The following is a 25324-nucleotide window of genomic DNA, read 5'->3' on the forward strand; positions in this document are numbered from 1 at the left end:
GGGATCCCATTCCAGAAGAACACGAATGGGGTCTGCACAGAGAAGTCGTAGAAGACCTCTTCTCACAGTGGGGTTTCCCCACTATAGACCTATTCGCCACAAGCGAAAACAGACAATGCCCAGACTTCGCATCCAGGTTCCCCAAGCCAGGCTCCAAGGCGAACACCCTGTGGATGAACTGGTCAGGGATGTGTGCCTATGCTTTTCCACCCACTCCTCTGATGAGGAAGTTGGTCAACAAGATGCACAGGGAATCGACAATGCTCATCCTAGTTGCTCCCATGTGGGCGAGACAACCATGTTTCCCGCACTTGCGCAGACTGGCAGTGTGCGAACCAATCAAGTTCCTGTGCTGGCACAACCTACTATCCCAGCACCAAGGACAAACAGTGCGCCCTCAACCCATTGCTCCTGAAGTCATAGAGTTTGGCCATTTCAATCTACCTCAGGGATGCATGGATATCCTAAAGGAATCCAGGAAACCAGACACAAGACAATGTTACTTTGATAAATGGAAAAAATGTGTTATCTGGTGCCAGAATAAACTAACCAACCCGGTTGATTGCACTCCTTCCAATATTGTCACCTACATGCTCCACCTGCTGGACGCAGGTTTGGTATTTAATTCACTCAAGGTACACCTGGCGGCGCTGTCAGCCTACACCACCTCCCATAACAAGGTGTCATGGTGGAAAGTACCAGTGGTTAAAGCCTTCATGGAAGGGGTAAAGAGACCCCACCCTCCAATTTCAAACCCACCACCAGGATGGGACCTTAATGTGGTGCTTGCTAAACTCATGGGGCCACCCTTTGAACCCATGCATAATGCTAGTCTCAAACACCTGACCTATAAAACTGCCTTCTTAGTAGCCATTACATCCATAAGAAGGGTCAGTGAAATTCAGGCTCTGTCAGTGCAGGATCCTTTCGTTATTGTTCATAAGGATAAACTGGTTCTACGAACACACCCTAGGTTCTCACTTAAATTAATTTATAAATTCCACGTTAACCAGTCCATTGAGCTTCCGGCCTTCTTCCAAGAACCCAAAAGCTCTGCTGAGATGAAACTACACACGCTAGAAGTGCGAAGAGCAGTCCTCTACTATGTAGACCAGACCAGACCGCTGTGAAGAACAAACCAACTGTTTGTCTCCGTAGCTACAGGCAGAGAGGGAGATCGCGTCTCTAAAGGTGCCATCTCAAAATGGATAGTAAACTGTATCCAGCTGTGCTACTCCCTTTCTGAGAAAACTCTGCCTTTTACGCCAAGAGCTCACTCTACTAGAGGCACTGGGGCCACTCTGGCTTTCATTGCAAATGTTCCCCTTGACACCATTTGCAAAGCAGCTAAATGGAGCTCTATTCACACTTTTACTCAGCACTACTGCATTGACACTCATTCCAAGACAGATACTCAAGTGGGACAAGTGGTTCTAAGACATTTGTTGGCTCATGACCCTTCTCACATCCCACCTCCTTCTTCTAACACTGCTCGCTAATCTATGCACAGCATGTGATCTAAGCAGATTCCACAAGCCTCAGAGGGATACGTTACTCACTGTAATCGTATTTCTGATGCTTGTATCTGCTTAGATTCACATGCGCCCGCCCTTCCTCCCCTCTGAGAGAAGGTGCATGGATGCTTGTAGTCTTATCTATCTGCTTGGATAATCTGTACTCGCGCTACTCCTCATGCTACCTCATGTCAGAAAAAATACAATCTGAGGGTCCTACACCCGTGAGGGATCATGGGTACAGTGGACGTCACACTAGGGATAGTGTTACTGACACGCCCTATGTCGATGCCCATTTTCGAGTTTCGAAAAGCAAACTGTAATACTCCGCAGCTTCCACTAGATGTCGGCCTATGCACAGCATGTGAGTCTAAGCAGATACAAGCATCAGAAATACGATTACGGTGAGTAATGTATCCCATACTGACCCGACATCTTGTCTGGCACTGCACCCCCTGGTGGCGGAAGAGTTTCGAAAGAAGAGGTGCACTGTGGCTAGGATTATCATATGGATGAGGAATCTGTGGGAGGACCAGCCATCAGAAAGAACATTACCAAGAGGCAAGTAATTCATTCTAAAGATGCATCGCAAGAAGATTGGGGCGGGGCGGTGCATTGGTAGTTTTTAGTCAAGTGTACAGCTCAGCAAGTGCCACAGCACACAAAAGTGTTGGAGCTAATGGCGGTGTAAATAGCCTTATGCACGCGTTCCAAATGCATCTTCCATACAAGATCGTCCTTATCAACACACAACACCACAGCAATGTTTTACATGAACGGGGCAGGACACACTCCAAGGTGCTCTCCATTCTCGCACAACAAATTTGGCATTGATGCATTACCAAATAAATCCTAAATTAGGCACTGCACGTTCCAGGAGTGCACAATTACCTTTTAGACTGCCTAAGCGGGTAGTAGTTCCAACAGGACAAATGGAAACTCAACACAAATAGATTTTCACTGGTACTTTAAAAATCTGTTTGCAGTAAAAGAAAATGCCCAACATTCATGGTATACCCATCTCCTGTGCTTGTCGTTGAATTCAGTTTCATCCATTTCACAAACTCCTCACACATCTGCAAATAACGCCTCCCAAGCCACAAAATATGCACTTGGCAGCCTGGCTCCTAAAGTCCTAGTTTGGTAATGCATGCCTGTTAGGGAGATGTATCGTGTGTATGCTTCATCCCCTCTCCTAGTGAGACCCCCAGCCCGTTTTGCTGGACTTCTGGACCTTTTTCTGAAATCCTAAATGAGTTGAGCCTTGGCCACTCATTCATTCTTATGGGCTAAGTCGTTTGGAACTCTGTTCTTTGTAGTGTACCTACCTGTGGGGTCTATTTTACTCCATACACTCTTAAAGGCATCTATATTTTACTATTGCAGCACACCACTCCTTATGGGCAGTGTTTCTGGTGACCCTTAAGGTCCTCCTTTTGAGATTATTTTTCTTTATCCTAGAGTAACTACAGTTATAAAGATCATATTTGTCTAAAGAGGTATTGTTTCAACATGCATGTATTTTGTATATCTATTAGTGTTTACTGTATCTTTACATCACCCTGCTTTCCTCCTATGATCTAGGTTTGGACTACTCTGTGACACTACACTGGGGGGGAGCCTGGTGAACTCAAAAAGAATTCTTAGTCAGGTGGATGTCCCAGAGTCCTGGAAACAGAGTCTAAAGAAAATTCCACTCAAGCTCTGAACATAGGGTTTGAGAAGAATCTTCCGAACACAACTTTTACACTGTAACATTTGGTCCATGAAAACATAGGATATTTTTCTGTTGAAATTCTGTGCGACAAATTCCATTATCTCTGTGCTCTCTTATTGTAAATTGTAATGTCATATTGGCACAGAAAAGCACTCAGAATCTTAGAGACAGTGCCAGGGTTTTCATTAGTATTTCTTTTGTAGGGCCTATGGCTCTCCCAGTCCCTCTCGTCTGCCCATGTCTGCTTCCCTAACCCAGGCGCCCAGAACCCCTGGCCTAGTTAGTTTGATAAAAATGTTGATCCCTACTGTCTAAAGATCTAACTTCTACTGGTGTTTCCCTGTATACAGGCTGTCTTAAGTCCCTTAGAGGCTTTCAAACTGTCCCTACTTTAGCCAAGGAGCAGTGTTCTTGGGGGGAGGGAGGGGGTGCTGTGCACTTGCTCTGTGTTTTTTCCACCTAGTTCACTCATGCTCGCTCATGTCCCCTTTTTTTTCTACTCCTACAACCACTTTTTCTTACTCACTCCTCTCACTAGTTCTCCATCCCTCAGATGTTTCACTCCTACTTCTTGCCTCTACCCTTTGCTGTAACCAACCCTCACACTCCACATCACTACTTCACCCTTCAATCACTCTCCTTTACACTCCTACCGCTTCAATGTTCTCTCTCCCACTACTACACTCCTCCTCACACTAACAGCCAAAAATCCCATCTCTTCTACTCAGTACCATTAACTTCACAGACCTGCCTTACTCTCTCTTGTTCTGTACCCAGTTGAGACACAAACATGCACACACACGCTCAGCAAGACCAATACCGACCTTCTCCAAAATACACCTCCAAAATCCAGCTTTCATTCTGTCGCTCTGCTTGACTATTGGTCCTCCTCCTCTGACCTCATCCAAATCCTCACTTCCCAGCTCCTGCTGCCCCTACTAGTTGCCTGCTCTCTAGTGATTGGTACTCTTTCCCTCACCAATCCGAGGTTGCCAACTCCATCTTGAGGGTTGAGCATGTGCAAACTTTACAAAATGAGCTTGAAGCTATGCCCATATGCTTCACTGCTTAACAAAACTAATGGTGGCCTGTTACGAGCAATGTTCAAGTTTGTTTTTCTGGGTTCTTTCAGTAAGATAAGTTCTGATGGGATGACCCAGTCTGTCCCACCATTCCCTGATGGTTTAGTTGGTCATTGGGTGTCTGCTGATGCTACTGGGCAGCACTGCACTCTTTCCCTGAATACAGTGGCAGCACCATCTCCCTTTCGTTTTCCATGCTGCTCAATTTTGAGTCTACTTAGCTCAAACATGGTCTAGATGCTCCCAAAATTTAGCGGTTTCAGTCTTTCGTGATCTGTGTCTGTGCTTCTCTGTATTTTCTGTCATTTCTTCAAAAAGAGCGACTGGCAAGCAATTTTGAAAGGAAGCATGGTATGAGTTGAGGTACTGCAGTATTGCATTTTGCCACGGGGAAAGGTGATCATGGATTGGGCCCTGCTTTGTTGAATTTCCCCCTGCAACTCCCATGGACGTGGCGACGGATGCTTAACCACTGTTGACAAGGCCAAGGTTTTTACCTTGTCACACAAACCATACAATAAGATAGGCAAAACTTGATATTATTTCGAAACTTCTTTTGCTGAAAATTTACTTTATAGAAATGAAGGCCTCCTCCATCCATATTCCTTATTAGTCATTGTATCTCAAAGCATTGGCTCCTGAGCCGTTCTCTGAAGCACTACGTGGAAATGTACTCACCCACACTACGGAGCTTAGAGAGATTCTTCTTTTTAATTTCAGATTTTGCAGAAAAACTGCTTAAACAATTAGAAACCTGCAAAGAGAGATTTGAAGTGAAGATGATGCATATGGACCTGATCTCTAGATTGGTTGGAATTCATGAGGTATGTGGTATTACTGTTTATTCAGTGATTTTTATTTTTTGTTTGTTTTTGTTTTCATCATCATTTGTCATGTTTTAAATCTCACAGGAATGTTCCCAGTTATTGTTTAATTTACTTGCTAATATGAAGCTATTCGACATTTGCTATTTTGCTACTCTAGCTACTTATATTTTGCAGTGTCGGCTCGTCCATAATGGGTGAGGGGGTGCCGACCAACCTGAACCCTTGCCCGTTAGGGACAAGCCACACCAGCCCAGTGTAATCCCTGAGCGCTCTCCCAGGTGCTTGTTGCAGCTGGGGCAACACTCATATGCTGGCTTAAACTGTCAATGGGAAACGCGGTTTCCCTTTCACATTTTAGTTCCCCAGCACACATGGTCAAGGAGTCATGCGAGCCTGGGGCGTTTTGCTTCCCCAATCTTGCATGGACCGTTAGGCACGCAGCCTGGGGAACTGCACCTTTGTATGTGTGAGGGGGGTGCTCCTGTGTCTCACTGCACATACAAATGGAACGGGGGCTCTGTCATTAGCGCTGAGGCTCCTGCATGCATGTGCCAGAATTAGGAAGGGTTTTCTGAAGCTCATTTGGGGGGAGAGGTTTGTTTTACTGGGCATGTGTGATACTCTATCGTAGATGTCCAGTAAAAAATGTCATGCCACTATAAGAAATTGTTTGACTGATTGCATCAAAATGCATTCTAGCCGTATAATAACACTTTTCATGGTTGCTTTAAAGGCATGATAAAACAAGCATTAGAAGTGTTATTACGTGGCTAGACAGGTATTTTGATGCAATCAGTCTAGCCACTTCTTACTGTGGCATGGCACTTTTTAATGGCCATCTGTGATAAAGCAAGCATGAGAAGTATTATTACATGGATAGACTGGCATTTTGGTGCAGCAAGTCTAGCTATAATATCTTACTGTGGCATGGCATTGTTTCCTGGACATCTGTGATGAAGCAAACAGAAGTGTTGTCTGGGATGGCCTGCATTGGAGAAGCCAGTTTGACCATGTTTTCTTATTTTGGCATGATATTTTTAATGGCAAAGCCAAAAGGAGTGGGTTCTTATGTGCAGGTACTGGCATATATTGACCGAGCCATTTTAGGCATGCTTTATTATGGTATCATTACTCGCATTGTGCACGAAGCAAACATAAATATGTTCTTATATGTGAATACTGGTGTATAACGATGCAGAGAGTGTGAAAAAATGTGTATACTGCCAGATATTATGTCAAGTTGATTTATACTGCACACCGCTGCCATTTCTATGGTCTCCAGGTGCTCTTGTGGCCCTTTAAGGCAAAGTGAGTTTGGTTGGTTGGGAAAAGAGTGAGGTAATACTGGTGGTGTGCTCAACGGCTGATGCGTGTAGAACCACGATTAACTGGTGTCTGTGCTTTCTGGGGGTGCTTTGCTTTGTGCTCTAGATGTTTGTTTCCGGATGAGTGGTGTCCACTGATTGTGTTGGACTTTTGGGGGTTGGTTTGAGAGTGATATGCCGTTTGGGTGTTTAGCAGGGTGGTTCGCTATCCATCGGGGTGAGTGTGTGGTGAGGGAGGTGTTAGGACAGTTTTTCTAAAGTCTAACTAAGGGCTTCATAAAACCATACATCTGAGGCAGCACATAAGCTCCAGTCTTAGTATAAGGATTTACCACCTGAGAATGTGGTAGCATGGACAGAGCAGCCAGGCTAATCTTAGGAGGGAGAAAGGGCTGTAGCTTGGTACAAAGAAATTGTAGCATACATATGGTCCAAAGAAACACTATGTATTGCAAAAATAAAGGTTTTTGTTAAATACAAATAGGCCAAGATAATTCTTAGGTGGTTAAGTAAGTACTATAACATCTTATAAACACAATCATAAAAACCAACCCAATACCTTGTTGCTTGGTCCCAAGTGTCTGCCAATAACCCCGTGATGGCACCCTTGTGTACATTTGGTGGTCTGTCCCCTCTGCTCAGCTGCAGAACCTCCCCAGGGGAGCCTCAGTCACCGCCTTACCCATACGTAGCCATATTTCTTTGGGGTTCCCCCGAAAACCAATCTTTTAATATACCTCAATTGGGCCAGCTTCATAATATAGAGAAAAATGTGGTAAACCCAGCCCCCCCCTTGCGTAGCAGGGCCACCATTGTGTGTAGGGGTCACCCGCGGGTCCTGTTCCACACGAAAGCTACCAGCATCTTGTAGCCCCGGGAGAAGTGCTTGGGGGATAAGAATCAGGAGAATAAGAATTGGTTGTCTCCAATAGTGAATTATAGTTGGCGTCATATAGTCCCCCAGGGACTTAGTTATTGTTACCCCCAATAGCCGTATACCCTGCGGCACCCATCGAAAAGGGGTGCCGTCAACGGCCTGCTGCAGTGAGTCGCCTGTGAGCACCAAGTTCAGGATTTCAATTTTTGCAATGTTGACCTTCAGTCCTGCCACCTCCCCTTCTATCTCCCGTACCATGGTCCGAAGGGAGTACTCTGCATCGGTGAGGGCGAGGAGCATGTCTGTGAACACCATTACCTTGTTGTCCTCTTCCCCCAAATGGGATCCCTCGAATATCCCCCAGAGATCTGATTTTACTCAGGAATGACTCAAAATGGATGGCATAGAGGAGTGGGGATAGGGGGCAGCCCTGCTTGGTTCCTCTTTTTAGCAGGATGTCTTGGATAGCTGTCCATTAATTAATAGCCTAATTGTCGGGTTGCTATAGTTGGCACGCACCTTTTGCAGGAATGCCGCCCCTGACCCCATCCGCTCCATCATGCGGAACAAGAAGGACCCACTTCACGTGTTAGGCAAAGTTTGTATGCAGTACCCTCTGGGACCACTACACACAACTCTGACTACAGGTATAGGCAACCCAACCTTTGGTATAAGCTTGTACTACACCGTTTTGGTAGCGTGTTGAGCAGCCAGGCTTATCTCAAGAGGGGTAAATGTGAACTGATGGCTTGGTCAGTCCTGCTTCTTGGGAGTCTGAAGGATTTTCCAAAAGCTTTAGGCCTGCTTAAAAGCAACACACACAATCTGGTGTTCCTCTCCCTGGCTATACGGTTTCCCGCAGCAACTATGTGGAAATTCAACTAGCTCCGAGATGGATGTCCATGTGGCTTACCTTAGAGTTGATTGGTCCCACCAACTCAAAGGGAGAAGTCGTCCTTGCAGGGGCTTCTCTGTTGATGCAAACTTGGCGTTTTGGCACTGCAGCAGGTCTTCACCGGGCAAACCAACGGTCCAGGAGTTGCAGCAGACGTCCTTCAAGTTCTTCTTCGGTTCCTTTGTCCAGTGCTAGACTCTGCCTTCCAAGCCAAGGGACTCGCTTTTTATTCAGTTCAATCCCATTAATTCCAGCCTATCTGTCAATCGCCCATCCACTATCACTCCCCTTTTGGCAGACAACCTAAAGAAATCTACCAAAGCGATCCTCGGTGATGTCAACCTTTGTCTTAATGACCCCAAGGACCCTGCTTCCAAAGCACTCAACTCAGCCCTTGAAACTCTGGGTTTCTCCAACACTGTCACAGACCCTACCCACTCACTGGGCAGGACACTTGACTGGATTGCTCAGCACAACTGCCCTCTAACAATCACTGGCAACTCCCCCACCCCATGGTCTGACCACCACATCATCACCTTCAACATCCCCACCTCCTTCCCCCCACTACTCCCCCCCCCCCCCCCACCCTCTGCCTCCTGCCCTCACCAGAAGCACCCACCTCTTCACCAAAGAAAGACGTCTACCATTCCTCCAGGGTCCTGCCTTCAGACCTCCCTTCTCCAATGACCCAGAAACCCTGGCACAAAACTACAACAAGGCTATATCGGCAGCAATCAATTCCATTGCTCCTCTCAAACCTCGGAAGTCCAAACCCACAAGCCACACCAACACCTGGTTCACCCCAGACCTACTCAAACTCCGGACGGACAAACGCTCTGCCCTTGCGCGCTGGCAAACCTCCCGAGATGACAAAGACAAACTTGACTTCAAAACCCACTCAAAGGAATACAAAAAAGCCATCATTCAAGCAAAATCCAAATCATTCGAAGCCAGAATCACCAAAGCCAATTCCAACACCAAAGAAATGTTTACCATATTCAGGGAACTTGAAACCCCTACCCCTACACCCCAGAACTTCACTAAAGACAGACTGGTGCGGTGGCATCCAAACTAGACCTCCTTCAAGCCAAAATCTTGAACTCCAGACTCTCTCTGCCCACCCCCCTACTCCCGGCCCCCCCGCCCCCCCTCTCTCTCTAGATCCCTCCCCCACCTTCTCCTTCAAAACCATCCAGGAGAAAGACATTACTCTAATGAAAGGCATCAAACCCTCTAACTGCAAAGGAGACCACTGCCCCGCCACCATTATCAAAGACTGTGCTGAGTCCCTCGCCCCATTTCTCACAGCCTTTGTAAACGCATCCTTCACTACAGGTATAGTATCCTCCTCCCTCAAAGAAGCATGGGTCAAGCCTCTCATAAAGAAACCCACACTTGACCCCACCTCACCTAACAACTACAGACCTGTCACCACTGTCCCCTTCCTCCTTAAAATTCTCGACAAGGCAGCCTATCTGCAAGTCCAACACTTCATCGAAGAGAACCAACTCCTAGGCCTGAGACCGGAACCGAGACCGCCTTACTGGATTTAAAAAACCAGATGGATGATGCCAGAGACCTGGGCAAACCTGTCCTGCTCCTCCTCCTCGATCTCTCTGCTGCGTTTGACCTTGTGGATCACAACGTTTTATGCCACCACCTAACCTCCACTGCACATTTTTCAGCCCATGCTAGTGCTTGGATCACTTCCTTCCTACATGGAAGGACCATGCAGGTCTTCTCTGATCTAGCTACTGCATCCCCAACCATTATGCTGTGTGGGGTCCCACAAGGCTCCTGCCTCTCTCCCACCCTCTACAATATATTCACTCGCCCCCTCTTACTCATCCTTGACGCCATGGGGATCTCATACACTAATTACGCGGACAACACGCAGATCCTCGTGACCCTGACAGGCGACTGAGACTGACTCCAAGACCCTCAACACCATCTATAACGCAATCCAAACCTGGATGGCTGCCAACAGCCTCTCTCAACCCTGACAAAACTGAACTCCTACTTGTAGGCTCCCCCGACACCCTAAAAAAACTTGATGCGCAGTTCTCCCACTTCACCATTGACTCTATCATAATCCCAGTATCTGAGTCAGTGAAAACCCTAGGCGTCTACCTGGACTCCAATCTGTCCATGACCAGACAGGGGAACGCCATTGCCTCCTCAGCTGCCTACCAGGCCAAACTCCTCAATGCAGTTAGACCCTACCTCTCCAGCGACACCTGCACAAACATAGCTGGGGCTATCACGTGATCACGGCTGGACTACTGCAATGTCCTCTTCCTAGGGACCTCCACAAAAAACCTTGAGAAACTGCAAGTCACTCAAAACAACGCCCTCCGCGCAGCACAAGGCATCTCCAAAAGAGAGCATACATCTACTGCCAGAAGAGCCTCCCACTGGCTACCTATAAAAGAGAGGATCATCTTCAAAACCTTGACCCTCACCCACAAATGCATCCACTCTGCAGCACCAGCCTACCTGGCACAAAGGATTCACCCGGCCATGTCCTCAAGACCAACCAGGACCCCCTACACCAACCTACTCACTGTACCCAGGGTAAAAAAAGCAAGAGCAGGGGCTGCCAGCTTCCCCCACCTTGCGGCCCTACACTGGAATGCCCTCCCCACTGCCCTGCGAGCTGAACCTTCTCTGACCACCTTCCGCAAAACCTTGAAAACCACCGTTTGCTTGATCCTCTACCGTCTCTCATGTACACCCGCCATATGTATACCTGACCTGTGTACGCATCTATGCATATTATGTGTTACGCCTATGTACCCAATCTGTAACTTATGCATAATGTAACTAAGTTGTCTGCAAGTAACAGCGCCACAATGCCCTTGGGCTGCCTGCGCGCTATGCAAATGTAAAATAAATAAATTAAATAAATAAATAAGGGTGGCTGTCCTTGCTGACAGTCAGCCGGCCAATCATCAGAGTGCATTTGGGTCTCCTAGGAGATTAAGCACAGGGGGTTTTTTGGGCACCTCCCTCACGTCCTGCATACCCCAGACATTCTGGAGCCAGAGGTGGGCTTCACTCCTGAGTCCTGCCAAAGGCAAAATGAACAAAGAGAACAAATCTGGTTTGGCGCACAGAGAAAATCTCAAGAAGGACCTTTCCACAAAGAAATGGCGAGAAAAGAAGACCGGGTGCCATTTTGACAAAGATGGCTCCCGCAGTTGCTTTACAGCAGCTGTGAACGCAGCCCGCTGTAATTCCACACCATGGTAGTTGTTAGGCAAAGTTTGGATGCAGTACCCTCTGGGAACACTACAACCAACTATGACTTCAGGTATAGGTAACCCAACCTTTGGTATAGGCTTGTACTACACAGTTTTGATAGCGTGTTGAGCAGCCAGGCTTATCTCAAGAGGGGAAATGTGAACTGTAGTGGAGTTACACAAAGATTCAGTTACAGGTATTACATACTCTGACTCAAGGTTTCTTGCATAAACAATTATTAATAAGGGAGCAATATACTAGTAACATACAAATACACTTCAATACTGTACACCCTGAGTTTCTTAATCAGACAAGACCCTTTTGGCATGGTCCACAGACACAACCTACACCCACAGGTGACTTCAATGACAAGGGTGCTGAGGACATTAATATCTTATTGTTGGCATTCAGAACACTCTTTAAAAGTTGGTAAAAGGCAAAGGTTATTAGAACATAAGAAATTACAAATATTCATAAGCAGGGCAAATACTCTCAGATATCAGTTAGAAGTCATTCAATTCAATAGGCTAAGCCCACGTCAATAGGCAAAAGTCTTTGTATAGGATGCAGCACTTCAGGTAAGTAAATGGAAAAGTCTTTGCACAAGTTCTTGGGAGTCTTTGATGAAAAGAAGAATCAAATGTAGGGCCACAAGCTGATTAGGCTTGCGAGTTGTGGAAGTTACAAGTACTTCTACAGTAAGAGGTAAGTTCTCTTAGAATTATTTTACAGTACCTTGGTAAACAAGAAAAGGATGCAGCTGATGACCTCTGTTCCTGTGCAGCTCTGCAGATCTCACTGTTCCTGGGCCTCAGTCGTGGGGACAAGAGGGAGGATGTCAGGCGGGGGGGAGCTCCTGCACTAGGACTGTCAAAACTGGCAACTGGCAAACTTCACTTTCAGTGGCTGTTTCGCATTTCATCAAATAGCACAAAGTGCGGTTCCTGGCTGTCAAGGTGAACTGTCCTTGCTTCTGGGGTCCCACACTCTGCTGAGGGGGCTCGGCCTTGGTCAGTCCTGCTTCGTGGGAGTCTGGAGGATCTTCCAAAAGCTTTAGGGCAGCTTAAAAGTAAATATACGGTTTCCTGCAGCAACTCTGAGGAAATTCAACCAGCTTTGAGATGGGTGTCCAGGTGGCTTACTTTGGAGTTGATTGGTCCCACTAACTCAAAGGGAGAAGTCGTCCTTGCAGGGGCTTCTCCGTCGATGCGAACTTGGCAAGTAGTCACTGCAGCAGGGCTTCACCGGACAAACCAACGGTCCAGGAGTTGCATCAGGCGTCTTCTTCAAGCTCTTCTTCGGTTCCTTCGTCCAGTGGTCGACTCTGCTTTCCAAGCCAAAAGACTCTCCTTTTATGCAGTTCTCTCCCATTCATTCCAGCCTAGCTGTCACTCACCCAGCAAGATGGCTGTCCTTGCCAGTCATCCAGCCGATCACCACAGAGTGCATTTGGGTCTCCTAGGATACTAAGCACAGGGAGTTTTGGGCACCTCCCTCACTTCCTGCCTACCCCAGACACTTGGTCGCCAGAGGCGGGTTTCTCTCAGAAACCCAGCATAAGGCGAAATGAACAGAGAGAACAAACCTGGTTTGGCGCGCAGAGAAACTCCCTAGAACGACCTTCCCACAAAGACCTGGCGAAAAAAGAAGACCGGGCACCATTTTAGCAAAGATGGCTGTACGCCATTTTAAAAAAGATGGCTTCCGCGGTTACTTTACCAGAGCCGCGAGCGATCGCAGTAAATGTAAACCAAGGCAGTTCAAAACGAATCCACTGCCACCAGCCAGTCAAATGAGGAAAGGGTAACCTAAACATTTTTTACATGAGCATTTAGACACAGGGGATACTAAGGAACCCCCCAGCACCCTATTGTAAAATAGTGTGCTGGGTCTAGCAAGTACAATGCGAAGTGAAGTCAATTTCACTTTACTGCTCTGGGAAACAGTAGTTGATCCCAGAGAAGGTATTTAAACCTTGGGAAGTCTGAAAGACTTCTCTGTGCCACTGCACTGAAGGTGCTTTGGGACACAATTGGAAAAGATGATGCTTATGGAGTTGGTTAAAAGAAACAGTGTATAAAATCGCATTTTAAATACATGAGCAAGTGGGGAAAAAGGGTCTCACTCGCTCCAGGTTAAAAAATCAAGTCCTCAAAATCCAGCAAAGTTGCTGGCGGTCTTTAAGGTGGAGGGAAGGAACACATTTTTGAGAATTCTCCCTAACAGTAGTTTAAACGAAACCACTGCCACCAGCCGTTCAATGAGAAAAGGGTAACTTAATAAATGTCACATGAGAAACTAGACCAAGGGGATACTGGGTAACCCCTCCAGCACTCTATTGTAAGATCGTGTGTGCTGGGTCTAGAAAGTTACAATGGTAAGTAATGTCAGTTTCACTTTACTGCTATGGGAAACAGTAGTTTATCCCAAGGAAGGTAGTTAAACCTTTGGGAAATCTGGAAGACTTCTCTGTGACAATGCACTGAAGGTGCTGTGTGACTCGATATAAAAGATGATGCCTATGGAGTTTGTCAGACTCCACAACCAAAAGAAATACAGAGGTAAAATTCACATTAAAATACACGAGGGGGAAAAAGGGTCTCACACTCTCCAGGTTAAAAGATGAAGTCCTCAAAATCCAGCAAAGTTGCTGGGAGTCTCTAAGGTGGAGGAAATGCTCCCTAACAACGTGGTCAAACGCTTTTTCTGCTTTGAGCGATAGGAGGACCGATGGAGTGGCCTTCCTTGCCCAAATACATAATTTTCAGAATGGCTGTCAGCAAATCCCAGGTAAGGAAGAACTTGTATACTTTTTAGAGGGGCTAGAAGCAACTCAAAGACAAGTATCCACTCCAAGACTGTTTTAGAAATGCCCTAAGCAGATGGGGGGGAAAGCAAAACCCAATGATATACTTTAAGAATGGCAATCTGTTATTCAAGGTAGGTATAAGCTTTTACATTCATTCACTATAGAAATAACAGTACTAATCCTTTTTACTTTTCCGAAGTAGGTGGAGACACCATTCAAAGTAAGTATATTTTTAGAGGGGCAGTTTGCAATTTAAAGGTAAGTATAAACTTAATGAAACTTTGTAACTTCTTTTTTTACAGAGATATAGTTACCACAGTAAGCACTTTTACACTTGTTATAGTTTTTTCAGATAGAAGCGTTATCTTTTAAAGTCCTTGACTAGTCTATGGCATGAGTTTTCTCAGAGGCAGAAGAGGGACCCCAGTGGTCTAGGAGCCAGCTTTAGGCAGGTTGGGATAGGTTTGATTGCAGGAAAGTCAGAGTTCCAGAGGATTACTTCTTCAACAAGTATTAGCTTTAGAGTTAGTTAAATGTTCAGGGACTTCAAAGAAGGCTCCCTATATTCATTAGGCCTGGGCAAACTCCCAACCACACAAATTAGCCACTCAGCCTCACAGGATTTACACAAGACTTAAGGTAAGTATTACCCAAGCCAACACAGTACCTTGGAAAAAATAACTTCTGGGTGGATGCCTTCAGGCTGCAGCAGCACAGGATCTGGTCCCTGGGTTCTTGGTCTGGAGACTGAAGAAATGGACGCTTGCTCGGAAGAATTCTCAAGGTTTAAATACCTTACTCTTGGATTAACTACTGTTTCCAAGAGCAGTAAAGTGAAATTGACTTTACTGTACATTGTAACTTTCTAGACCCAGCACACACTACCTTACAATAGGATGCTGGGGGTGCGGGGGTGGGGGTTACTTAGTAGCCCCTTTGTCTAGCTTCTCATGAAAACATTTTTTGTCACCCTTTACACAATTAATGGCTGGTGGCAGTGGTTACTTTTTACTACCGTGTTGGGATTTTACCGCGGGCTGCGTTCGCAGTCACAGTGAAGCACCCATGGGTGCCATTTTTGTCAAAATGGCCCGGTCTTCTTTTTTCGCCATTTTCTTGTTGTTTTGGTCCTTCTTGTGATTACACTGTGCACCAAACCAGGTTTGGTCCCTTTGGTCCCTTTGTTCATTTTGTCTTTGGCGGGCTTCACAAGTGAAAGCCGCCTCTTGCTCCAGAGTGTCTGTTGGGGGCAGGGTGTCTGGTAGGGGCAGGAAGTGAGGGAGGTGCCTGAAACTCCCTGTGCTTAGTCTCCAAGGAGACAGGAATCCACTCCTAGTGATTGGCCGGCTGGCTGTCCGGCAAGGACAGCCACCCTGCTGGGTGACTGACGGCTAGGCTGGAATGAATGGTAGCGAGCTGCATAAAAGGCGAGGCTTTTTGGCTTGGAAGGCAGTCGACCACTGGACGAAGGAATCTGAAAAAGATCTTGAATAGGACGCCTGCTGCAACTCCTGGACCGTTGGTTTGCCCGGTGAAACCCTGCTGCTGTGCTGATACTCCACATTGGTATCGACAGAGAAGTCCTGCAAAGACGACTTCTCCCCTTGAGTTGGTGGGACCAATCAACTCCAAAATAAGCCACCTGGACATCCTTCTCAGAGCTGGTTGAAATTCCATTGCAGTCACTGCTGGAACAAATAACCAGGGAGAGGAACACCAGTTTGTGTGCGTTGCTTTTAAGTTGACTAAGAGCTCCATGAAGATCCTCTGGACTCCCAGGAAGCAGGACTGACAGAGCCTGAGCCACCTCAACAGAGTGCTGGACCCCAGAAGCAAGGAAAGTCCATCTCAACAGCCAGGAACCGCAGTGTTGCTGTTTGTGGTAGTCACGAGAAGCTGAAACACTGAAGTGCTGCTTGTTTGAAGTTTGCCAGTTGCTGTCGGTGACCGTCCTGTTGGGGTGCAGGGGTCCCCAGAAGTCCTCCCTCTTGTCTCCACGACTGAAGCACAGGAACAGCAGGATCTGCAGAGTTGCACCGGTACAGAGGTCATCTGCTATATCTTTTCTTCAACCTATAGGTACTGAAAAGTCTGAGTGAAGTTACTTCTCACTCAAAGTATTTGCCTTCTTAAATAATATTTGTGATCTCTTGTTTGTTCTAATAACCCTGTTCTTTGACACTCTCAAAGCCTACTCTGAATGTGCAGTAATATATTAATGTCCGCCGTGTCCTAGCTATTTAAGTCACCTGAGGGTGTAGGAACTGTCTGTGTACCATTCCCAATGGGTCTTTACGGACTCTGAGAAACCTAAGAGTGTGTATTTCTGACGTGTATTTGAGTGTTGCTTTTACATTGCTTCTTCTGAAGGCTTGTTTAAAGGACTGGTAAATAAATTGTTTTATCAAGAAACCTTGAGTATCAGTGTTTGTTTGAATACTTGTCAAGTTGAATCTCTGTGTAACTCCACTACTGCTCACATTGACCCCTCCTTGATGTTGGTAGTGTGCCTTCTAGGCCACATTACCAACCTGTGTAGTTCAGACATAAACCAAAGGTTGGGCCCCTATTGCCAGGAGGCGGAGGTTGTTGTAGTGCACCCAAAGGGTACTACCCCACATCTTTACCTAACAACACTGAAGGAAAACTGTTGGCAGTCATAAGGCGGAGGATTCCAACAAAGTATTCTTCTCAGATTTTTGTAGCTCTGTGGAGTTGGTGCCCTTTTACAGGAACCAGATGGAGAACGAATATCGCTGGTCGTATTCTCCTCACTCTGTCCTGCATTCTGGTGTGGGGACTTCATGGGTTCAAATCATATCTCTGGAGGTCCAGCAGGTGCCCACCAAAGTTTCGGACAAAGTCTGACTTCGGAAGACCGTGCCACCACACACTGGCTCAAGGTCCCTGGGTGTTGGCGGTTTGCAGCCCAGCAAGGTCACAGCACGTTGAGGGATGGCTTTTTTTGCATGTCTTCTCCAGACTAGTGGATTCCACCCGCCTCTGGGTAGGAGTCATCGTATTTTGGACTCCCAGGTCACTTGGAAGAAAGGGTGACATCAGGCGCTGGTTACACAGCATGCTTTCCGGTCACTAGAAATCGTTACAGCCGTCTTTTCTTCATCTTCCTCTTCAAATTTGATTCCAGTGGTCAACTTGTCAGCAGCTTCCAGAATCAGAGTATTTATCGGGAACTACAGCACAACCTCTGCAAACTCTCCCTGCAGTGCACAGAAAGGGGTGGTCTGGCTGTCCAGCCAGGCCAGCCCCGCCAGTGGAAACAGGTTCCTTTCAGACAAGGTGAAAGACAAAGGGCTGCAGAGTGTTGGACTTCTCCCTTGCTTCCTGCCTTCTCAGACACTCTGGAGCCTCCACAGGGAATCCAAAGGATTCCCGCCAAAGACCAAACTTCGACCAATGTATTTCCCGCCTAGGACGGCGAAACCAAGTAACAAGCAAACAAGAAATGTTGAAAAAAGGAGCCCGCCATTCTGGCAGAATGGTGACCCTCCTGTGCATTAACGCGGCTGATTTGACAGCCTGCGATCAATAATGACCAAAAGTCATAAAAGTAGTTTCACTGCCACCAGCCGGTCAAGTAAACTTGTAATTGTAACAAAAATGTTACTAGGTAAGTAAGAAGGGGGATACATTGAACCGCCACAGCACTCCACATAAGGTGGGGTGTGCTGGCCACTATATAATATGCAAAGGAGATGGAAATCCCAAATTTAACCCTTGGGAACAGTAGTTCACCCAAGTACATTAAAGATAAATTAAAAGTATAACTCCAATCATACACTATGGAAAGACATAAAAAGTTCACCCCCTTCACCTAGGGACAAGGACAAATAATTACCAAGTCCAAGCAAAAAGTTCTGGGGTTGACACAGGTCAGGAAGATTATTCGCATTTATGAAAATCTTCACTAACAGGACCATCCTAGCAAATATGGGAACAAATCAAAAGATATGTTAATTGTTTTTCATAGATTAGCCACTGGAGCAACAATTGGATAAGTGTGTCCATCACTTGGCCTCTAACTATCTGGCAATAGTTCATCCTGGGCCCCGACCAAGAAGTGCATTCATTATCCATGTAAGAAAATTCCGAAAAATAACTTTTTTTGAAGTTGTGTATAGGCAAACTGCCTTTTGCACAGTACACTAGCCACTGTGTTTGTAAATGAGCCACACATTGTCCCTATTGTAAAAACTGTGTTGATGAATTACCAAATGTTAGTCACCTGTCCTCTGTATTCCGATTATAAGAATAAAATTGATTAAGTCAATAGTTAGCTTACAGGCTTCGTGCCTCACCCTAATGTTAAGTAAGTCCCTCAAGACTGCTGAATCGATTTGTGTAGTCAGTGCAGTCAAATCGTTTCTAATATTAGCACTGGCTCAAATAATTAAATATATTTAATATTTCCATTTTATTTGTAAGCTGATCTATGCGTGTATAAGCCAGAATACGTGTCCCTTTTTAAAATGGGTGATCCTGAATACATTCTGATTGAACAGCTATTCTTGTATACTACTGTTGATTTACTTATTTTTATTTGAAATGTTTTTGTATGCGTTGTACCCATTGATGGCTTTTTTTCACCGAAATAAAGCTGACTGACGAATATGGTACTATAATTGAAGTTCTTTTTCTGACTGTTACACAACACACGTACTGATTTTTTTAAACCCCAAATCCTCCCACAGAATACCACTTTGGTAGCGTCAGAAGCAGGAGAATTCTCTTGAGCAGTTTTTAATCATAAATATCTTCTCTCCACAGCTTTTTCTCTTTAACTTCTACCCATTTCTCCAGCGTTTTCTGCAACCACATCAGCGAGGTAAGAAGCAACACAATTTATTGTCTTAAGTTTGTCTTTCTCATAACTGACTTGTGTAGTGGTGTGGCATTGATTTATGTTGGGTAAAGATTTGGGGTAGTACCCCTAGGGTGCACTACAACAACCATAGCCTCTTGGCAATAGTGACCCATCCTTTGGTATAAGCCTGAACTACACAGGTTGATAGTGTTGCCTAGCAGCCAGGCTTATCTCAAGAGGGTTCAATGTGAGCAGTAATGATGTTACAGCGAGATTCACAGTGACAAGTATTCAAATAACACTGATATTCAAGGTTTCTTGATAAACCAATTATTAATTTATTTACCAGTCATTTAAAGAAGCCTTCTTCAGAATGAACAATATAAAAGCAACACTCAAATACACTTCAAAAATTCATGCTCTTGGGTTTTTCAAATTCAGTAACTTCCCATTCAGCATGACGCACAGATAATTCCTACACCCTAAGGTGACTTAAATAACTAGGACTCTTGTGGACATTTATATAGTACTGTTACATTTAGAGTAGGCAAAGCTTGTGTAAAAAGAAAGGGTTAGCAGAACAAACAAGAGATCTCAAATATTCTTTTAACTAGGCAAATAATTTTGTACCCCCAATGCAGAGTAAGTTAACCCCTTCCTGGAAGGGCAGGTGCAACACAATAACAGGAGTGAAAAGTCTTTCAAGGAATCAGGCTAAGCCAATTTCAATGGGCAAAAGTCTATGTAACTGAAGCAATTCTTGAAGGTGAGAAAGTCTTTGCACAAGGTTTTTAGAAGTCTTTTGATGAAAAAAGAAGAATCAAATGTAGAGCCACAAACCGTGAGACTTGTGAAGTAGAAGAGCAAGCAAATCTACAGTCGGAGGTAAGTTCTCTCAGACTTTACAGTACCTTTGGTTTGAAGAAAAAGATTCCGCTGATGACCTCTGTTCCTGGACAGATCTGCAGATCCTCTTGTTCCTGGGTCTCAGTCGTGGGGACAAGAGGGAGGACTCCTGCACCACAACAGGACAGTCACCGACCGCAACCGGTAAACTTTCAAACAAGTGGCACTTCAGTGTTTCAGCTTCTCGCGACTGCCGCAAACAGCAACACTGTGGTTCCTGGCTGTTGAGATTAACCTTCCTTGCTTCTGGGGTCCTGCACTCTGTTGAGGGGGCTCAGACTCGGTTAGTCCTGCTTCCTGGGAGTCTGGAGGATCTTCCTGGAGTTCTTGGCAAACTTAAAAGCAACGCACACAAACTGGTGTTCCTCTCCCTGGTTATTTAGTTCCTGTAGCGACTTCAAAGGAAATTCAACCAGCTCTGAGAAGGATGTACAGGTGGCTTACTTTGGAGTTGATTGGTCCCACCAACTCAAGGGGAGAAGCCGTCTTCGCAGGGCTTCTCGGCCGATACGAATTTGGAGTTTCTGCACAGCAGCAGGGCTTCACCGGGCAAACCAACGGTCCAGGAGTTGCAGCAGGCGTCCTCTTCAAGTTCTTCTTTGGATGCCTTTGTCCATTGGTCGACTCTGCCTTCCAAGCAAAAAGCCCCTCCTTTTATGCAACTTGCTCCCATTCATTCCAGCCTGTCAGTCACCCAGCAGGGTGGCTGTCCTTGCCGGACAGTCAGCCGGCCAATCACTACAGAGTGCATTTGGGTGTCATGGGAGACTAAGCACAGGGAGATTCGGGCACCTCCCTCAGTTCCTGCCCCCACCAGACACCCTGGAGCCAGATGCAGGGTTTCACTCGTGAAGCCCTCCAAAGACAAAATGAACAAAGAGACCAAACCTGGTTTGGCGTGCAGAGTAAATCTCAAGAGGGACCAAAACAACAAGAAATGGCGAAAAAAGAAGACTGGGCCATTTTGACAAAAATGGCACCCATGGGTGCTTTACTGTGGCTGTGAACGCAGCCTGCGGTAAAGACACAACGCAGTAGTAAAAAGTAACCACTGCCACCAGCCATTCATTGTGTAAACGGTAACATAAAAAATAATAATCCCTCCAGCAACCTATTGTAAGATAGTGTGTGCTGGGTCTAGAAAGTTACAATGCAAGTTAAGTCAATTTCACTTTACTGCTTTTGGAAACAGTAGTTAATCCAAGAGTGAGGTATTTAAACCTTGGGAAATCTAAAATACTTCCCTGTGTCACTGCCCTGGAGGTGCTGTGAGTTTGTGAGGCTCTATAAACCAAAAGAAACACAGTTGGAATCACAAGGAAAATACATGAGTGGGGAAAAAGGTCTCACTCTCTCCAGGTTAAAGTCCTATAGTCCAACAAAAGTGCTGGGGGTCTCTAAGGTAGAGAGGAATTGGTACATTTCTGAGAATTCTCCCTAACAAATGTAAAGGCCCCTTTTACATCACTGTACCTGAGATTTTGGTTGCAAACTATATCTGCAATATCATACATTGGTTTGTATGCCTTATTACTTTGTTTTTGCATCAAAACCTAAAATGTTAATATTGAAGCCACAATCCAATCATACCCAACCCTTTTTCTCCTTTATTTTTGTCAAAATAACCTTTTTGTTTCAGCATTTGGCAATGATCCAAGTTTTCCAAAGATTGATTACTGTATTTATGAAACGTGTGCAACTCTTCTGAACATCTAGAAATATGTACCTGGAAATCCATGTTTATGGACTTGCTTTATGTTGAATATTGCTGTGCTTGTGTGCTGTTTGTATGTCCTAAGCCGGCACCTTTATTTCCCGGCTTTCAGGCACTTGAGCCTGCTGTACAACACTTTGGAGGCTTCCCTGGCTGTTGGAGCACTAAAGGCGGTTGGGAAGTACAATCCCAAACCACCCTAGGTGCAGCACCATCATCACGCAGCCTGCGTGTTTGTCCAGTCATGCATTAGCATCAGCCTGGCAGATGCTAGTCCTGGATCAAAAAATGCCTGAGGAAAGCTGCAAAAAGAAAATCTTTCCTTCGATAGGTATCTATGGAACCTCCCAGCCATTTGCTTTTGTTTTGAACCTGTCCTGTCGTTTGAAAGTAAGTAAAGCCTTTTTTGCTATATTTAATGTGATTAGCTTATCTATGTTAGCAGCACTGATTGATCTCTGACTATCAGTGCTGGGGGACTGTCACTTATTACAAAGTTCCATGTTTGTTTAAGCTGCGCACTTCACAATGATGTGTGGCAGGGGTACTTGGTATCCATTTTTATTTTGTATTAAGTAACATTTGTTACTAGCATGATGTGTCCAGGAAGGCAGTGGATATTTTTCAAATGTGTTTTTTATTTCTCCAGCATGGGGTCTGGCATGGATTCACATGCTCATGAATATTCCCCGTCGTCAGGCTGGGAATCCTCGGTAAAGAAAAAAATCAGTATCAGTTTCGTTTCTGATCTGTCTTTCTTAGTAGTAACCAATCACTGATCTGTGGGTCATACTGCCCCCAGCCAATGACTGCCCTCTCCCTAAGGCCCGCCCCTGGCAGCCATCCTCAGATTTTTACCGCATGCTCAAGTGTTGGGAGTCCTCGTGCTTTAGCTCTGGAGTTTTTTGGTGCGTTTTCACGCTTTTTCAGGAGATTTTCTCATTTTTTCGGTTTAATCGAGCCTCAAGCTCCACCGTTTCTACTTCCGACAACGGGGACCCGTTTTCGGAATTCTTCTACGCCCCTCAAGGGTGAAGCTTTCGTCGAGTTTACACTGCTTGGAGGATTCCGGAAGATCTGCGGCCTACCTCAACGGACATGGCCCAGGACAAAGGAAGCTTGATGCCCGGATACAAGCTGTTCAGGTGCTGCCCTGGATGCGGATTGCAAAACGTTTTCAAGGAGGACGAGCATTCGCGATGTCTCTACTGCCTTTATGAGGACAAGACGCACGTGGAGAAGGACTGTGCGTTCTGCAAGAACCTTTCGTAACAGACCAAACAAGATCGTTGTTCCCGCCTCGCCGCCTGGCTAGAGCAGGGCACAGCAGGTGAGAAGGCGAAGAAAGTCTGAGTGGGCTTCTAAGTCCTGTGAGGGCGCCCCGGCGACGGGGGCCCAACAGAAGGACAAGCACTTTGAGTCCGCGGACACTGGGAGCGCTGAAAGTTCGGGCTCTTCGGCTGCCAGGCAGGGCGCTACTTCCCCGGCACGTTCCACCACGAGCCAGCGCTCTGGTTCGGGGAAGAGGAACTCCGAGAACCCGGGTAAGCCGCTGGAGCGGACCCGGTCGATCTCGAAGGGGGAACGAGGCACTGACCCTCCCCCCAAGGCAAAGGCCCAGGACGCACCTAAGGTGGGGACGGCTTTGATCCAGCGGGCAAAGGCCTCTATCGAAGTGGTCGCTGCAACCCTGGCGAAGCCGGCTGAGACTACGCCAGTGGAAACGGACCCTGGGCCTGGAGTATCCCTGCCACCTCGGAGGGAATCCTCTTTCCAGCCCATCGTTAAGACACCTGTGAAATCCCCGGCGGAAAAAGAGGGGAGGTGGCGGTGGCCATTACAGACTCGGAATCAGCCTCTGAGGAGGAGCTGGTGGAAACCGAGAAGGGCCTCAACGAGAGGTCCATAGGCCTCAACGAGCGGTTCGAGAAGGTTCTATCCCAGGGTGCGGTCCATGCTGACGTGATCGAAGATAGCGACGATGACGACGAAGAGAGCCCAGTGGAGCGGCCATCCCGTCCGTCGCAGCCATTACCCGAGCCCCAGGATAGCTCTTCGCCCATTTTTTTGGCAATCCAATCCTTATGTGCCGAGATAAGGACGATATTACCACGGACCCCGACGGAGGATCCAGAACCAGGCCCGTCGGGAAGCCCTCCGAACAAGCGGAGGAGAGTCCACCCCGCTCCACCCTTCGTGCCTGCGAGAGCTGTGGACCCCGCATCCCCCTCGCCGGACCCTAGAGAGGATACGCGACGGATACAGCGACGAGGACGGACGATGACGGCGGCGATGACGCAGCGGACATCCCATCATCACCCCCTCCCGTCCCGGGCTTCTCCAGCCGACGAAATTGGCTCTTTCCACGCCATGATAACCAGGGCATCCGAGCTCTTCCAGCTCTGCCCTGAAGAACAAAAGGAAGGGTTTCTGTACCAACAACGAGAGACCAAGAGGAAGACTTTCCTCGCGGTGCCTTGCTCGACGACATCTGGGACGAGGGGCTTGCTGTCCTCAAGAACCCTTCCACGACACCCGCCAAGAGGGACAGGTACGAGAAAAAGTACAGAGTCCCCGATGCCGCCCCCTTGTGCCTCAGGGCCCAGCCCACGCCTGACTGTCGTCTCGACAGTGGCTAAGAAGAAGGCAGAGGGTGCGGCGGCTTCAACTTCCACTTCCCCGCCGGACAGCGAGGGCAAGAAGTTGGACTCCATGGGACGACGAGTCATCTCGTCGGTGGGGACGACGATTAAGGCGGCCAATGCCTTGACGATCGCGGCCCGCTACGACAGGGAGCTCTGGTTCAAGATAGCTCCCCTGCTAGACTTCCTGCCTGACAAGAGGACGGAGGCCCTAGAGATTCTGCAGGAAGGCGAGGTGGCGTTGGATCACGCCATAACGGTGGCAACGGACATTGCCGATACCGGATTTCGCCAACTGGGCAACAGAGTTTGCCTCCGACGACGAGGATGGCTCAAGGCGACTAACTTTCGCCAGGACGTCCAGACCAGAGTGTTGGACATGCCGTTCGACGGCAACAACCTTTTTGATAAGGCGGTGGACGAGTCTCTACAGGCCATCAAGACCGACTCGGAGACGGCCCGGGCCCTAGGGGTGCTTCAACAGCGACGGCCCTTTCGGAGCTCCGGAGGCAGACAGGGTGCCTCCAAAGGATCCAGCGGTGGCTCCTCCAATTACCGCCAGGCGGCCCGCTACTCTTCCCAGGAGGCCTACAGAGGTCGCGGCAAGCAAGGGGGATCCCGCCGTCGTCGCCAAGGAGGCCAAGGCGGCAAGGCCGCCTCCAAGCAAGACTCACCCGGCCGTGTTGTCGGGCCCCGACCGAAGCACCCCGGTGGGAGGCCGACCGACGAAGTTCATCAGCGTGTGGGAGTCCATCTCCACTGACCGTTGGGTGTTGGACACCCTGGCCAACGGGCACTCGCTGGAATTCCAAAAGAAGTGCCCTTGCATTCCTCCCGTGGCCAGGAAGGAGAATCATGTCCCTCAACTGCTGTTGGAGGTAAGGGCGATGCTCAAGAAAGGTGCCATCGAGCTCGTCCCCAGGAGGCTCCGGGGCTCCGGAGTGTACT

At 47.1% G+C, this 25324-nt stretch overlaps 1 protein-coding gene across 1 annotated transcript in view; it reads left to right on the forward strand.

Moving 5' to 3' along the window:
* The window catches only part of SDAD1 (SDA1 domain containing 1), a 551728-nt gene that overhangs the window by 260689 nt on the left and 265715 nt on the right, over positions 1 to 25324 (forward strand). Inside the window, exons 11-12 of the mRNA XM_069626295.1 lie at positions 5034 to 5137; positions 19078 to 19135. Coding sequence (XP_069482396.1) covers positions 5034 to 5137; positions 19078 to 19135 — 162 coding nt within the window. The remainder of the gene's footprint in view (positions 1 to 5033; positions 5138 to 19077; positions 19136 to 25324) is intronic.

Source organism: Ambystoma mexicanum, chromosome 6p (genome assembly GCF_040938575.1).
Source record: "Ambystoma mexicanum isolate Mex_15411 chromosome 6p, UKY_AmexF1_1, whole genome shotgun sequence".
In the NCBI taxonomy this organism is placed as follows: Eukaryota; Metazoa; Chordata; class Amphibia; order Caudata; family Ambystomatidae; genus Ambystoma; species Ambystoma mexicanum.